Source organism: Osmerus eperlanus, chromosome 5 (assembly GCF_963692335.1).
Source record: "Osmerus eperlanus chromosome 5, fOsmEpe2.1, whole genome shotgun sequence".
In the NCBI taxonomy this organism is placed as follows: Eukaryota; Metazoa; Chordata; class Actinopteri; order Osmeriformes; family Osmeridae; genus Osmerus; species Osmerus eperlanus.
In genome coordinates, this window is record NC_085022.1 from 9,672,827 (window position 1) to 9,687,419 (window position 14,593).

The 14,593-nt window shown below is 41.5% G+C and overlaps 1 protein-coding gene across 4 annotated transcripts in view; it reads right to left on the bottom strand.

Moving 5' to 3' along the window:
• tbc1d2b (TBC1 domain family, member 2B) overlaps nucleotides 1-14,593 on the bottom strand; it is a 126,296-nt gene that overhangs the window by 78,842 nt on the left and 32,861 nt on the right. For all 4 annotated transcript variants that reach the window (XM_062461543.1, XM_062461542.1, XM_062461541.1 and 1 more), the window contains exon 3: nucleotides 13,496-13,655. In XM_062461543.1, coding sequence (XP_062317527.1) covers nucleotides 13,496-13,655 — 160 coding nt within the window. The remainder of the gene's footprint in view (nucleotides 1-13,495; nucleotides 13,656-14,593) is intronic.

A 14,593-nucleotide genomic window follows, 5' to 3' on the forward strand; every position in this document is an offset into this window, starting at 1 on the left:
CAGCTGTGCCCGCGATGTGAATGGGTGCATGTTCTCCCTGCAGCCGCCTGTAGTCCACTATCAACTCCTTGGTTTTTGCTACATTAAGCAACAGGCTGTTATGCTGACACCAGGATGTCATTGTTGCCACCTCTGCTCTGTAGGCAGACTCATCACCATTCTTGATGCAGCCGATAATGGTGGTGTCATCAGCAAACATAATGATAGTGTTGGACCTTTTTGTGGCTGCACAACCATAGGTGAACAGAGAGTACAACAGTGGGCTTAACACACAACTCTGTGGGGCACCAGTGCTGAGTGTTAGACTGGTGGGGTGATGTTACCTAGCCGTACTGCCTGTGTCCTGTCCAGCTGCACATGGAAGGACTGATGTTCCGGTCCTGTAGTTTTATGATGAGCCTGGATGGTACTATGGTGTTGAAAACGGAGCTGAAGTCGATGAAGAGCATCCGCACGTATATGTTGTTCTGATCCAAGTGAAAGAGAGCAGTGTTCAAGGCCAAAGCTACAACATCATCTGTAGACCTGTTCGGCCTATATGCAAACTGGAGTGGGTCTAATGCAGGTGACAGGCAGGATGTAATGTGGTCTTTGACTAACGTCTCAAAGCATTTCATCACAACAGGGCAACAGGGCGGTAATCATTGAGACAGCTCACTGATGGTTTCTTAGAGACTGGGATGATGGTGGCCCCCTTGAACCTATTGGGGACGACAGACTGCGACAGGGAGAGGTTAAAGATGTCAGTGAACACCTCTGCCAGTTCAGGAGCACAGGCCTTGAGAACACAGCCAGGGATGTTGTCAGGTCCTGGAGCTTTATGCACATTCACTCTAAGTGATAAGTTTAAGGTTGTTATAGAGGTTGTTAGCAATCTAAGGAAACCTCTATTCCCTTGTGTAGGCTACAGCATGCAGCCAACAAAGTATGTTGTTTTGTGTCTGTATTTGACTTTGGTGAATGTTATTTACATGCTGCGCATGTCATTGCATGTTCATATTAAGCTAATGTGGTCTTTATTTTCTCATTACAGCGTGAGTTTAGTTTTAACGGTGGATTTGGAGAAAAAGCTTCAAATAAATCTGTAGCAAGAAAGACACTTGTGCCTGCCAGTGTTTCATGGGATAATAGTATGCTACACTTGTAAATTACTTGTGTAATAAATACTGTGTTTTAATTTAACCAATTAAATAACCGTTTTCTGATTTTTTGGGGGAGGCGTTTAATCGAAGGTGCCATTTATTACACAATGTTCATTTTTGGTGCAGCGTTTATTCAAGGTCAACGTTTAATCAAAGAAAAACTGTAGTTTTCTTCCCAGCATGGGAAGGCCAAAGGATGTTTACAATTGTAGTAGGCCATTGATATGTTTTAAAAGTTCAGGGATGTAATTTGTTGGATAAGAAGCCCCCATCCCCCACTCCAGAGACAATTGATGACAGAGAGGTGCTGACATTAAGTTAAACATAGTCATGCGTTAAAGAGTAGAGTAAATAATAGAGACAAAATGTGTACATGGATGTTGAAACTCAGTGCTCTGAGTTTGTGCATGTCAGTTTAACGTAGCCTTTTCAACCTCTAGGTTTAATTCTCTCTTTTATACATTTAAAGTTGGATTTGACATTTAACATACATTTAATCATTTAGCAAGTTGTTTGACTCAAAAACCATAACGAAGTACATATGGTGTAAAAAATCTGCAGTCAAATTTGGCGAAATTGCTAGCTTGGATGTTATCTTTACATATAGATGGGTTGGTGGTTACAAACAATGAGGATGCGCACGCAGCTTCAAGGCAGAACAATGCCTACCATTTCACCTCTAGTTTATATGTTCCCCCCCCCCCCCCCTTCTGAATAAAGTTAGATAGATCTGATTTGTTGATATCTGTTGCTATGAAAACCATTTTAGCCAAGCTAACTAACATTGTTTTTAGCTAGCTGACATTACCATTCAATCACTAACAAAACACTAATAGAAATACTTTGCTAACAGTCCTCACGTGTAATCAAAAGCTTGTAGTGAGATCACATGCATGACCCCCCGAGACAAGCTTTCATGTTTGCATCGCTAGCATCTCGTCATATTACACAGCCGGAAGACATCTAGATAATAAATATTGTAGCGTCAGCGCCCTTGGGTACCCAGCATGCAGTGCACACCAAAAACGCAAATAGCTGTGGAAAATAGTTTGGTTACAACAGCTGTGCAAGGGATTTCAGTTGTTGTGTTCGTTCACTTAAATGTGTGTAATGTTATTGTTTTTTACTTAAGATAATACTGTTGGTCACCCTGATTGTGCATGTTGTGTAGTTTAATGGGATCAGAGAGTCTGACCATGACAAAGTATTGTTAAGCTGCTGTACCATCACAAGGTACACTTGCTAACAGCTGGACATTAGCTATACCTTGGTCCAGTTCCCTACATGACTCTTGACAGTTGTTTGACTGAGACTCTAGAGAGAGCTCAATTCAGGTAGAGTTCTAATAGCCATGGTCTTGTAACCAGTTTCAGTTTGGAAAACAGTGTGACTGTGTATGGTATGTTTTTTGGGCTACTTCTAATACTCATACGGCTGCCGCATTTATGCCTTGGCATGACCTGCGCTGGGATAGAGGGAAACCGCATGGATGGGGAAAGTGTGTGGGCAGAGCAAGCAGTAGTAGTACATAACGTCAATTTCCGGTTATAAATATTTTCCGCCATTTCCGGTTTTATCGAAAACCTTTGAAAGCCTACTCCTCCTACAATTTTTCTTTAATCTTCCCCAGAATTGGCACACATCATCGTCAGAGCAACCCTCACAGTAGTTATCCAAAGATTTTTGATTTTCAAAACCGTTTGTCCGGTACAGCCAATCAAAATCGGCAGCAAAGACACCAAACAGGAAGTTGGGTCATATCTCAGCCAATCCTTGAGAAATCAACACCAAACTTGGTATGATGACTCGGGACCCTCATCTGAGGATGTCCAAACAATTTGGTGTCATGTGATCACTGGGCGTGGCCGCAGGATGCAAAAATGTGTTTTGGCCAATAACTGTTGATTCGTTTGCCTTTATTAAGTGATTCCCTTGTCTCATGATATCTTGGGACATCCCGTGTGTGACACATGATAACTTGTGATAACAGCCGAATTGATGCGGCCGCCATTTTGAATTACTGAAAAAACTTTTTTCTGTACTCCTCCTACAAATGTTTTCCAATCTTCACCAAATTTGGCAGAGATCATCTTCAGACCAAGCCTCACAAAAGCCATCATATGTTTTTTGGATTTTCAAAACCGTTTGCCCGGTACGGCCAATCAAAATGTGCCGTTAAGCCAGCAAACAGGAAGTTGGGTCGTATCTCAGCAAATCTTTGATGGATTCGCACCAAACTTGTTGCGTGTACTCGTAACCCTCTTCTGAGGATGTACAACATGTTTTATGGGTCATTCGATTGCTTGGCCACCTCATTGCTGCTTGCAGCTATATTTATTATTATACTTCTTAAGACTGGGTGTCTATGGCAGGCCCTAGAAGCGCTTGGTCGAAAGTTGTGAAATTTGGCACACTCATTGGGGACAGTCCCCTGGTCCAATTCACAAAGTTTCATGTCCCATACTTTGGCACTCTAGCGCCACCAATGGGTCAAAGTTGGAGTTGTGTTTACACACGCAACTTTTGAACCGTATGACCCATTTTCAAAAATGAGGTACCATTGGATTCCCTGGATCAAGCCGAGTTCAACGCACCCTATGACTTCAATTTCCGGTTATATAGATTTTCCGCTATTTCCGGTTGTATCAAAAACCTTTGAAAGCCTACTCCTCCTAGAAATTTTGTCAAATCTTCTTCAAAATTACCAGATATGATCTTCAGACCAAGCCTCACAAAAGTTACCTAAAAGAATTTTGATCCTCACAACCGTTTTTCCGGTACAGCCAATCAAATTCTGCAGAAAAGCCGCCAAACAGGAAGTGAAACCATATCTCAGCAGTTCTTTGAGGCAGTGACACCAAAGTTGGTATGCCTACTCGGAACTTTATTCTAAGGATGTCCTTCAAGAATTGTGTCATGTGACTAAAAGGGGGCGTGGCCGGAAGCATAAACGTGTTTTGGCTAATAACTGTTGAAGTGTGTACCTTAATAAAGTAATTTATTTGTCTGTTGATGTCTTGTGAGATATAAAGCCTGACTATTAATAACTTTTCATAAAATTCGACTGGACGTGGCCGCCATTTTGGATTTCATGGAAAAGTGTAAAAACCTTTTGCACGCCCCAATTTTTGTCCAATGTTTACCAAATTTGGCAAAGATGATCTTTAGACCCAGTTTCACAAAAGCAATCAGATGGATTTTCAATTTTCAAAAACGTTTGTTCGGTAGAGACGATCAAAAGCGGTGGCGAAGCCGCCAAACGAGGCGCAAGAGCATATCTCAGCAACCATTTGCGCAATTGTCACCAAACTTGGGTTCCATCGTTCCCATGAGGAGCAGAGGAGCCTGCAGTGTTATACCAGAAAAATAACTTTGAACTCTCAGTACTCTTGAACGCAAACATATATTTCAACCAAACTTGGTGTGTTGCATGAGTGCAACAGGTTGTTGTGACTTAATTGTTGCACAAGTGCTATGGAGGCCATGTCCTGCTCTGGACTGCTTGGCCCCTCCATTGCTGCTTGCAGCTATATTTATTAGTGTGTTTGCTGCAAGCAAAAACGCCATCCCCCCTTTCTGAATAAAGTTCGACTGATCTGATTTGTTGATTTCTGTTGCTACGAAAGCCAAGCTAACTAACATTTTTTTAGCTAGCTTGCATTACCATTCAATCGCTAACAAAACACAGGGTTTCTGCAGGTTTCAGTAAGTAAAATTTAAGACCTTTTTCAGACTTTTTAAGACCATAAAGATCGAAATTTAAGACCTACATGACGCATTACCAAAATTCAAATCAAAGAAATTCTGCAAAAATATTTTTATTTATGTAGCCCACTTATACCCTATGAATTAGAGAAGGGCCCTGAGTTCTTATTATTAACTTTACCAACAAATATTATTTTGAATTCCTTTTGGTATATCGTGAATTTATCAACTATGAAATTAACTAGTGTACTCTATGGTCTTATAATATATAATTATCCAACTATAATCATTTACGCCACTAATCTTTAAAGTCTTAGGTATTCCCCTCTAAATACAATAATAAACCATAATGATTTACACTCACAACTCAGGTACATTTAAACACAAACCATATTTAGTATGATTCAACATTCAAATTACAAGTTCAATACTTTTGAATCGATGTACCGTTTAACAATAGGCTTCCAGTATAACCATTCACACACATGCCGGCCGGCCTAGTTATAGCAAACCCCCCGTTGCAGGCCTGTGTCGATGCTCGGGTGCGGTGAGACCCAAACTGACTGGTCACTTCACTCTGTGAGCAAAAAAAATAAAATAAAGTACCTTAAACTGATGGTGATCCGTGTCTGTTATGCACTTGTTCCAGCAGAAGAAAAGCAGGATAGAACAGAATGGCGTTGTCCACGTGTGTAGTCGATACCGCGTAGCTAGGCTATTCCACCCAACGGAGTTGGCACGATGTCCGGGCAGCTCCGATCGTCTGACGTCCGCTATATTAAACACTTCAATTTGTTGCATCCATGTCGGCAAACAACTAACTTTGTAACCCTTATGTTAGCTTTGTTAGCTAAACAGTGGCCAAAGTCCAAGTTCCCAGTGTTAGCTTTCCAGCTAAACACTAGCTAAAAGTCCATTGACTGTACTACAGTAATGAAAAGAATCACGGTTCGATCACAAACGATCATACATACAGACGCTAAACTTCGAGTAGAAGATTTCTAGGCTGCTTGCCCATGCAACATAAATGTCTCTTCTTTGACTATCGCGTTGACAATCATGAAACTAAATGTTACACTTCTGTACAGTATTCACGAACTTGCTCCTACCGCTTTCAACCATGAGCGGGGTTCAACTCTCCTCTCTCTTTTCTACGTTTTACGTCTACAATCTTCCTGTTTCTTACCTCAACCAATCAAAACAAACATTCAGATAAATCATTGTCCCTAGGTACTAACATTTAATTCTCACAATGAAATCTTTCTAAACAATTTTACCACAACATATTTAACATTATTAATTGTAAACCTTAACTATATATTTATAACCATTGAGCTGTAACCCTTTTATTTAACATAGGCCATCTTCTCAAATGTATTTATTACAACCAAGTATTTGTATAACTATACTTTCCACTGGGTTGCATTTAAATGAATTCAGTCATTGAAAAAGCATTAATTTTACACATAGGTTAATCACATTAGTAACCTTCCACACCCAACAACGTGCCAAATCCCCAAAACCTTACTCCCAAAATGAAAATAGGGTAAAACAAACTTGCCCTCAAATAGAGAGAGAAAGTGTGTGAGTGAGTGTGTGACTCCAGCGCCTTCACACCCAATTGAATATTTTTTTGGCAAAGTTTGCAGCGAGCCTCGTACCTGAAGCTGGGTACCGCTTGTAACCAACAGCGGAAATCGCTGTGATCTAGCCATGTCTCGTTGAAAGTACACTTTCCCATTTACAACACGTAGCCGAACTTTAACAAACTGTGAGGAGACGCAGACATATTTGGCGGGCAGGTATTGCATTTATTACAGGATTTGTAGTTTTATCACCGCATCTGTACCAACACCAAGATCCCACAGAAAGAACTACAACACACCGAACCAACGTTCTGAGGGCAGCGTTCTGAGGGCAGCGTTCTGCTGGTTTTGTAGCAACGATTCTAGAGCTCCGCTCTGTAGGCTACGACTCAATAATTTTTTGCTACTTTATAATAACTTTCTGCGGCCAGCGTTTCTGGAAATGAACGAGGGTAAAACTGTTTTTAAGACTTTTTAAGGCCTTAAATTTTAAGTTCACAATTTAAGACTTTTTAAGACTTTTTAAAGCAGCTTGCACACTGCACCGACAAACGCCAACATTCTACAACAAATGCCAACAAACACCAACAGTGAAGTTGCTGAATGTCTGACCAATGTAGAGGGATTTCCAACGAACTCCAACATTCTGACAGCTTGTTACCTTGACAACTAGGCTCAACAATGGCTGGTTTCTGAAGTCAATTGAAAAATGGCTGTTTATTTTACATAAAACTCCAAAAAGATTTTTCGCTCAAATCAGCCAGAACCCAGAATGTGCATGCATTATCAGCGCAGCTGTCCAGGGCCTATCTTTCCTCCCAGTCCGTCCCTGCCGGTCCGTGAAAATATGTCTTACATGAAAGCGGTCCGTGGCGCAAAAAAGGTTGGGGACCGCTGCTTTAGAGGACGCATCACAGATCATGGCGCTCCCTCAAATTGTGCAAACACTGTTAGAATTAGCTGAGCAGGTAGAATCTAATAATATATCTGAGTCTGATGCCCGTGACCGAGTAGAACAAGTCATAGAGAGCTTGACTGCATACTCTGCCATCACAGATTTACACATTAATAGTAGCTCTGCCACTGTTTTAGTCATTGTTTGACATCAAGTTGCTCAGTCTGTGATGCGTCCTCTAAAGACCCGGCAATTCAATCAATTTCCCGGCACATTTGCAATGTAATGCAATGCAGATGTGCACACCGCCCCCTACCGAACAAGATGGGTAGCTCGGTCAGCAGGGAGCTGAAGAAGAGTGGCTACTGACGTCACTCTGCTGCGCTGCTCAGAATGCTTTTTCGTTCATTTTGCATTTCTGCAAATGCATTTTAATTTTCAAATTTTACATTTCAAATTGAATTTTTGTATCTATTTGCTGGGGCATGTTTTGAAAATTAAATCTCAAATGTCTATTTCTTTTTAATGAAGTGAAAGATTGAGCACTCTTGAAGAAGAAAATTTAAATGCAAATAGGATGATTGATTACTAATTTCATTTATGAGTCAAATAATGCACACATTCTTAAAATGAAAAAGCATTTCTGCAAATACATTTTAATTTTAATTTTGGTCACGATTTGCTTCCATAGAAAAGCGCTAAACAAACCGATTGTATTATTATTATCATCACTATCTAGGCCACTTCCGACGGACGCGCACGGTCTGCGACGGTCACTGACAAAATGCACAGGCTACAGCATGTTAGAGTCCGCAGGTGACCACTAGTCTACCATGTCAGACAGAGTGAAATGAATCTTGGAATAGCAGATTGAATTAACTAAAAGTCAGAAATGCGTTAAAAAGGTATATATTATTTCAGTTCACAATCATCAATAATCATATTGAACCTTATGTATACCTAGCACACAGACAGACTGCTTGTCCTAGGCTAAAGAGTCTCAGATTTTTTTAAGGCGGCTCCAAAAAAATAAAAAATCTTAAAAGTTTAAATCTTCGACAAAAAAGGGCCTCTTCGTTGCTAATCACCGAAACTAGTCTTCAGCGACACTGCAATCAATGCACGCAACAAATAAGACAGCATTCATTAATGTTACACAGCTAACTGTTACCACACAAACTGTTCCAACTAGCTTTTACAAAAACTCGAGGTGCGAGGTGGATATTTCTGGAGTTTTGGTCTTCTCGGACCATCCTGAGTGTCCATGCTAATGTCACTGATGCTGCTATAGCACCATGCACCCTCAGTAGTGGTGGAGGGTTGACCTCCTTGACCACAACGTTCCTCCCCTTAAAAATCCACACCAGATACCCCTGCCATTTCTTCTTCTTCTACGTCACTCTCTTAATCGTTCTTCTAAACGTGGACATTTAGGTAGCAAAAACCGATGCATTGTTGATGTTAACTTGAAACTATCATCAGAGAATGTCTAATATAGAGAGAACTGCCACTCTGGGGAAACTTCCGGGTAGTGAACTGGTTGCAGTTCCACTCTAGTTCCATATGAGGGCGCTAACGGTCGAGTGCAGAATGAATGGAGGTCTATTGAGCTATACCCCTCAAAATCCACTTTTCTCAGGATATAATTTTTTGTGTAGTAATTTGAATTCTGAATTCGAAAGGGGAGGCAAAAAAATTACACACCGCTGGGTGACAATTTTTTTTAAAGTCTCCTTTCTGTTCTAAAAAGCCTTTTAAAATGTAATTGACGTCATACACATTGTACGGCCTGAGATACTGCTTGACGGCAAGCTCTGGTTACTTCCACTTTTCTCTCGAGGCATCGACAACACAGCTGACAGGTTAGGCTCTCCCTGTCAATACACATGCTAGAAAGAGTTTTGTTTTGCAAATGTTGTTGCTAATGTTGCTAATGCTCTGACATTCTGGTTCTGCTTCGGATGCCATCAAGCGGGTTCTCTGGTCGTAGTCAGTCCTTCACTAACCAATCAGCATTCGTTAGCAGAATGCTAGCGTGTTATGGGCAACAACGACTTACCCTGTAAGAAATCGAAAGGACATAAGTACTCGTTTATTCAACTTTCGACCTGTAATCCATGTTGAACATGCAAAAACTACAATCAAATCTGAGATTTCTCAACGACAATCAGGTGAAAGAGACAAATGTAGCCGTTTAGCTCCATAGACTCCCATTCATTCTGCAATCGACCGCGATCACTCCCAGGGGAACTCTGGTGGAACTGCAACAAAATTCGGTACAATGGGGCTTAATAAGGAGTGGCCAGGCTCTCCTTAAACAGGCTCTGCTATCATGCACTAGCTCGCTTTCTCCTTCAACCGTCCAGTAACGTCAACGTTTACACGTGCGACGTGAAAATCGGGTCATAGGGTATGACAGAATGATTGCTCTGTGTCTAAAACAATCTGTTAATTTCAATAATTATAATTTCAATAGTTATAATTTTATTTTGTGAGTTAAATATTATTATCACACAATAAATAACGCAGAATGACGTTGATCTTAAAATTATACTACAACACACAGAAAAAGCAATTAGCTCGCTGAAAAAGGTCTGTTACTGTCTGAGCAGTGTGGAGCTTGCATTGGTTTTCTGGACATTCTAAAGACAATCACCAACAACTGCCAACTTTAGAATGTTGGGATTTGTTGGAGTTTGTTGGGGCAGTGTGCAATCTGCTTAAGACCCCGCGGAAACCCTGCTTTTACATAGGGAGGCACTGGTAGCAAAGACGCTCCCAAAGGAACTCTGATGTACTGGACAGAGCAGTAGATATACATTTACATTTATTCATTTAGCAGACGCTTTTATCCAAAGCGACTTCCAAGAGAGAGCTTTACAAAGTGCATAGGTCACTGATCATAACAACGAGATAGCCACAAAACATTGCGAGTAGCCAAAACATGAAGCACACATTGTGAACAACCAAAATAAGTGCCAAAGGGAAGAACCATAAGAGCATGTAGTTAAACAAGTTACAATTAAACAACATGAACTGCTATAAGTGCAAGTGTACCTGTGGAAAAAAAGCAAGCAACAATAATAAAACAATATATCACGGCGAGTACAAAAATTTAAGTCAGTTACCACTAACCACAAGAGCAACAAGTCTCTAAGCAAGAGTCATTGTGATCCTTGAGGAAACTAACATCGGGTCAAGCGAACCATTCCTAAGTACTGTTGTACTCCCGGAACAAGTGCGTCTTGAGCCTTTTCTTGAAGGTGGAGAGACAGTCAGTGTCTCTGATGGAAGTGGGGAGTTGATTCCACCACTGGGGGGCCAGACAGGAGAAGAGCTTGTGTTGGGACCGCAAGCTCGTGTTGGGATATAGGCCTAGTTAATTTCATCAAGGCCGCAAGCTTGTGTTGGGATATAGGCCTAGTTAATTTCATCAAGGCACGCCCACTGAAGAGCCGTCTATTTTCGATTTTATGCGAGGAAATGGGAGCGGAACATCAGAGCTTGTTATTACATACGGCCGTTCGATGGCAAGGTTTTGGCACGACTCTACTGAGGGAAGAGTTAAAAACGTTCCTCAATCAGGAGAATTCGGATATGTAGAGTGAAGTCCTTTTTTTGGGGGGGGGGGGGTGCCACAAAATGTTGAAACTTTTCTAAGGGTGCCATGACTGAAAAAAGGTTGGGAAACACTGTGCTAATGTACCGTACATAATAAATAAATTGTATTAAGCCGGCATCTTGACTATTCAAAGTACACAGTATCGTCAGAATTTCCACCACAGTTCCAATATAGGGGGCTGGTGCTGTCTTGGTGTCTAGGGCTGCATCAAATATCCCTTCTTGTCTGCTAAACTTCTGCACTAGTTCACACTTGACCGGTGGGGACCTCACCCTTACTGTTATTTTAATTGTTAGTTGCTCGTTGCATTCTGTAATTCCTGTTCTCTTCTCTCTGTCCCCTCTCCACACCTCCCCTGTGGTGTGGGGGATTGGGCTGTCAGCATCTGCCTGGTCGCCGGTCTGCCAATGCTGGATCTTGCTGCCAAGTGGACATCGGTCTCCCTGACGGACAACTGGGAGTTCCTGGTCCCTCCCTATCCATCCATCCACCTGGCTGTCCTATGATGTTGCACGGATCACACACCCCCAGCCCTGTGGCTAACAATGCTTAAACTGCCGTTTGCCAACTCTGACCCAAGTTAAACATTGGATTTCTGTGTTTCAACACCCATTGGCAATGGATGTTCTTGATGTATGACTATGTTTAGCCTGTGTTCTGCAACTCTCTTTCACCAACCGTCTCTGGAGGGGATCCCTCACTGAATTGCTCCTCCCAAGTTTTCTTAAATTCTTCCTTGAGGGTTTAGGTTTGTTGAGGGGCAGTTCTATGGGTGTATGTGAAGCCCTCTGTGACATTGCTTGTAAAAAAAAGGGCTATACAAACAAATTTGATTTGATAACAACTGAATTGATGCGGCCGCCATTTTGAATTCCTTAAAAATAATCTCTCCCAAATTCCTTAAAATTTGGGAGAGATTATCTTTAGATCTTTAGACCAAGCCTCACAAAGGTTATCACATGGTTTTATGATTTTTGTCCGGTACAATCAAAATCGTCAGCATAGATGCCAAACAGGAAGTTGTGTGGTATCTCAGCAAATCTTTGATGGATTCACTCCAAACTTGCAATATGTACTCGGAACCCTGTTTTTTGGGTAATTTGACCTGCTTGGCCCTCTCATTGATGCTTGCAGCTATATTTTCATTTCAACTCGCTGCAGACCAGGAGCCGAGTGCACCTGCTGGGCGTAAAAAAGTTGGTCTTAACTTTTACATCGGTCTTAGCTACGTCCGACTTTGTGATTTGAATTTACACCAAGTGCACCGAGCTTGACAGACCACGGTTGTAGCTCCGCCTGGTCTTACGATGCACATCCTTGTGAAAATGCGAAAGCGTCGATCGTTGCCAAGCAACACATTTAAGAGCCTATCCAAAGTGCACTCTATAGCTAGCACGTACATCTCCCTTCAAAACAAGCCATGGATAAAGAAAACCAAAAGAAAAGGAACAGAAATTTTACTGATAGAGAAATTAGAAAACTTATAGAGTTGTATACTGAGAATAGAAGCGTGGTCACGGGGAAATTTACTAATATCAACACACACAAACAGAAACATTCAGCTTGGAAATCGATCACCAATCAAATTAACAGTGGATTCGACAACTCTTTCTCTCTTTAATGCCCTTTCCACATGTTGCCTATAAACAAGACGCGCTGCCATCGTTGTGCGTATTGTGCGATCAAACTGTTATTATAATTACCATGGATATTAGTCTGATTTTCCAACTTACGCCTGCTCCACACTAGGCGTAAAATTTACACCCAGGTGCAACACATAAAGGGCTTAAGTCTAACTGGTGCACTAATTGTAACTTTAAGTTGGACGTAACTTTCAGTTCTACGTTGGACATAGCGTTATGCCCAGGCGTACGCCCAGCTGGTCTCACTCGGCCCCAGAAGACCAATCAGAGTGAAGGGGCTGGGATGCAAAGAAAGCAAACCAAACTGGCGCCTAATATTTTTTATTATTTATGTTAATGCTTATCCAAACAACGTCAATCGCACTCCGTTGGATTATAAAGAGGACACCTGCAAGATATGAACTTTGCAGAGTGCCTGGTTTTTTTGTGATCGTGGGAAACTAAACCCATTCAAATTTGTACACATACACACACAGATACCTGTCATTAGTAGAAAGATTATAAATGTACATTTAATAATAATTGCTGTAAATGTCATTACAATCCATGGTATATATGGAATATGCCACGGGTAAAACCTCTCTTTAAATTATCACAGCGCCACACTTAAACAAATATGTATTTTGGTCAGTTACCCTGTGAATGTGTCTTTAGCCCTCCACAATAAACTGTATGTAGATTTGAATATTTAGTTAGCAGTTTGTACCAATAATATTACCTTCTATTAAACTAAATACTTTAAAGAAAGCTAAAAAGGGTACTTCCTGAAAACAGGTGAACTCCAGACAGGTGAATGTAGCAGTAGTCAGGCCAGTTTAACACACTGAGAACAATAACCTAAGAGGCTGCAGTGACAACTGCTCATGTCTCCCTTTTAGTTATTGTTCCTTAGTGCCCCTTACCTGATCTCTGTGCCCCAGTGTTTGAGGGAGTTGAGGGTGGATGTGCCAGCTGGTCCTCTGGCTGACTGGACCCCCACCATACTTTCGGTATCCATCTCCATGGAAAAGTCACTGCGGACTTTCTCCATGCTCTCGCTGGACTTCTCAAAGAGGAAAGCATCTGGAAGCCACCACAGAGAGGGATGGGGAGTATTACAGGCCTGGGCCCACATCACTTCACCAATCCAACTGTACCACACAGGAGCAAGGAAACCAGGCACAGTACAGCTGATCACACTCAAAAACACTGGAACTCTGTCTGGAGGAGAAATTAGAACCCAGCTGTTGAGTGACTGATCTGTTTACTGTACAGTCATGTCTGTTGGAGCTAGGGATGCGTATTGATAAGATTTTAACGATTCCGACTCCTTATCAATTCCTGCTTATCGATTCGATTCTTTATCGATTCTCTTATCGATTCTCCCCTCTACAGCCAACTAGGTCTGTGCGTCCTGCACCCCCCCCCCCCCCACACACACACACACACACTCGTTCTAAACAAATTTCTAAAACTGGCTTTGACTGGCTCTGAAATGAGCTAATACCTACCACCTCTAGGCCTCTTCAGGCCTCTGTTTTCAAAACAAAATCTAGTCGGAGATAGACATTTTCAGTTTCCTTGTGTTCAAGCTTCTATTACTCAACACCAGTAGGACTTACAGGGGTCCTAACAACAGGGGAAATAACTTCAGTGTCACCTTTCAAAAGAGACCATTTACATGCATGTACTCCAAATGATTCAACAACAGCTTTCAATGTACTTTGGGTATGTTGTTTAGGCGTTTTCAGGCACATTTAACAGGACTATTAAAAGGTTAAACAATTAAAATGCTAAGTTTAATAATGGATTAAAAATCGATATGCTCAGTTTAATAATGGGACACGCGAACGTTTGCTGATAACACACGCCGCCCGGATAACGTGAACTGATCAATAAGATCAATACTAATGGGAGACGAATGCCGCAGCTAAAATTTAAATACCCATCCCTAGTTGGAGCTGTACCCAGAATACTACTTGTTACTCGGCATGTATCCTTACAGCACACAGAGATGGTCT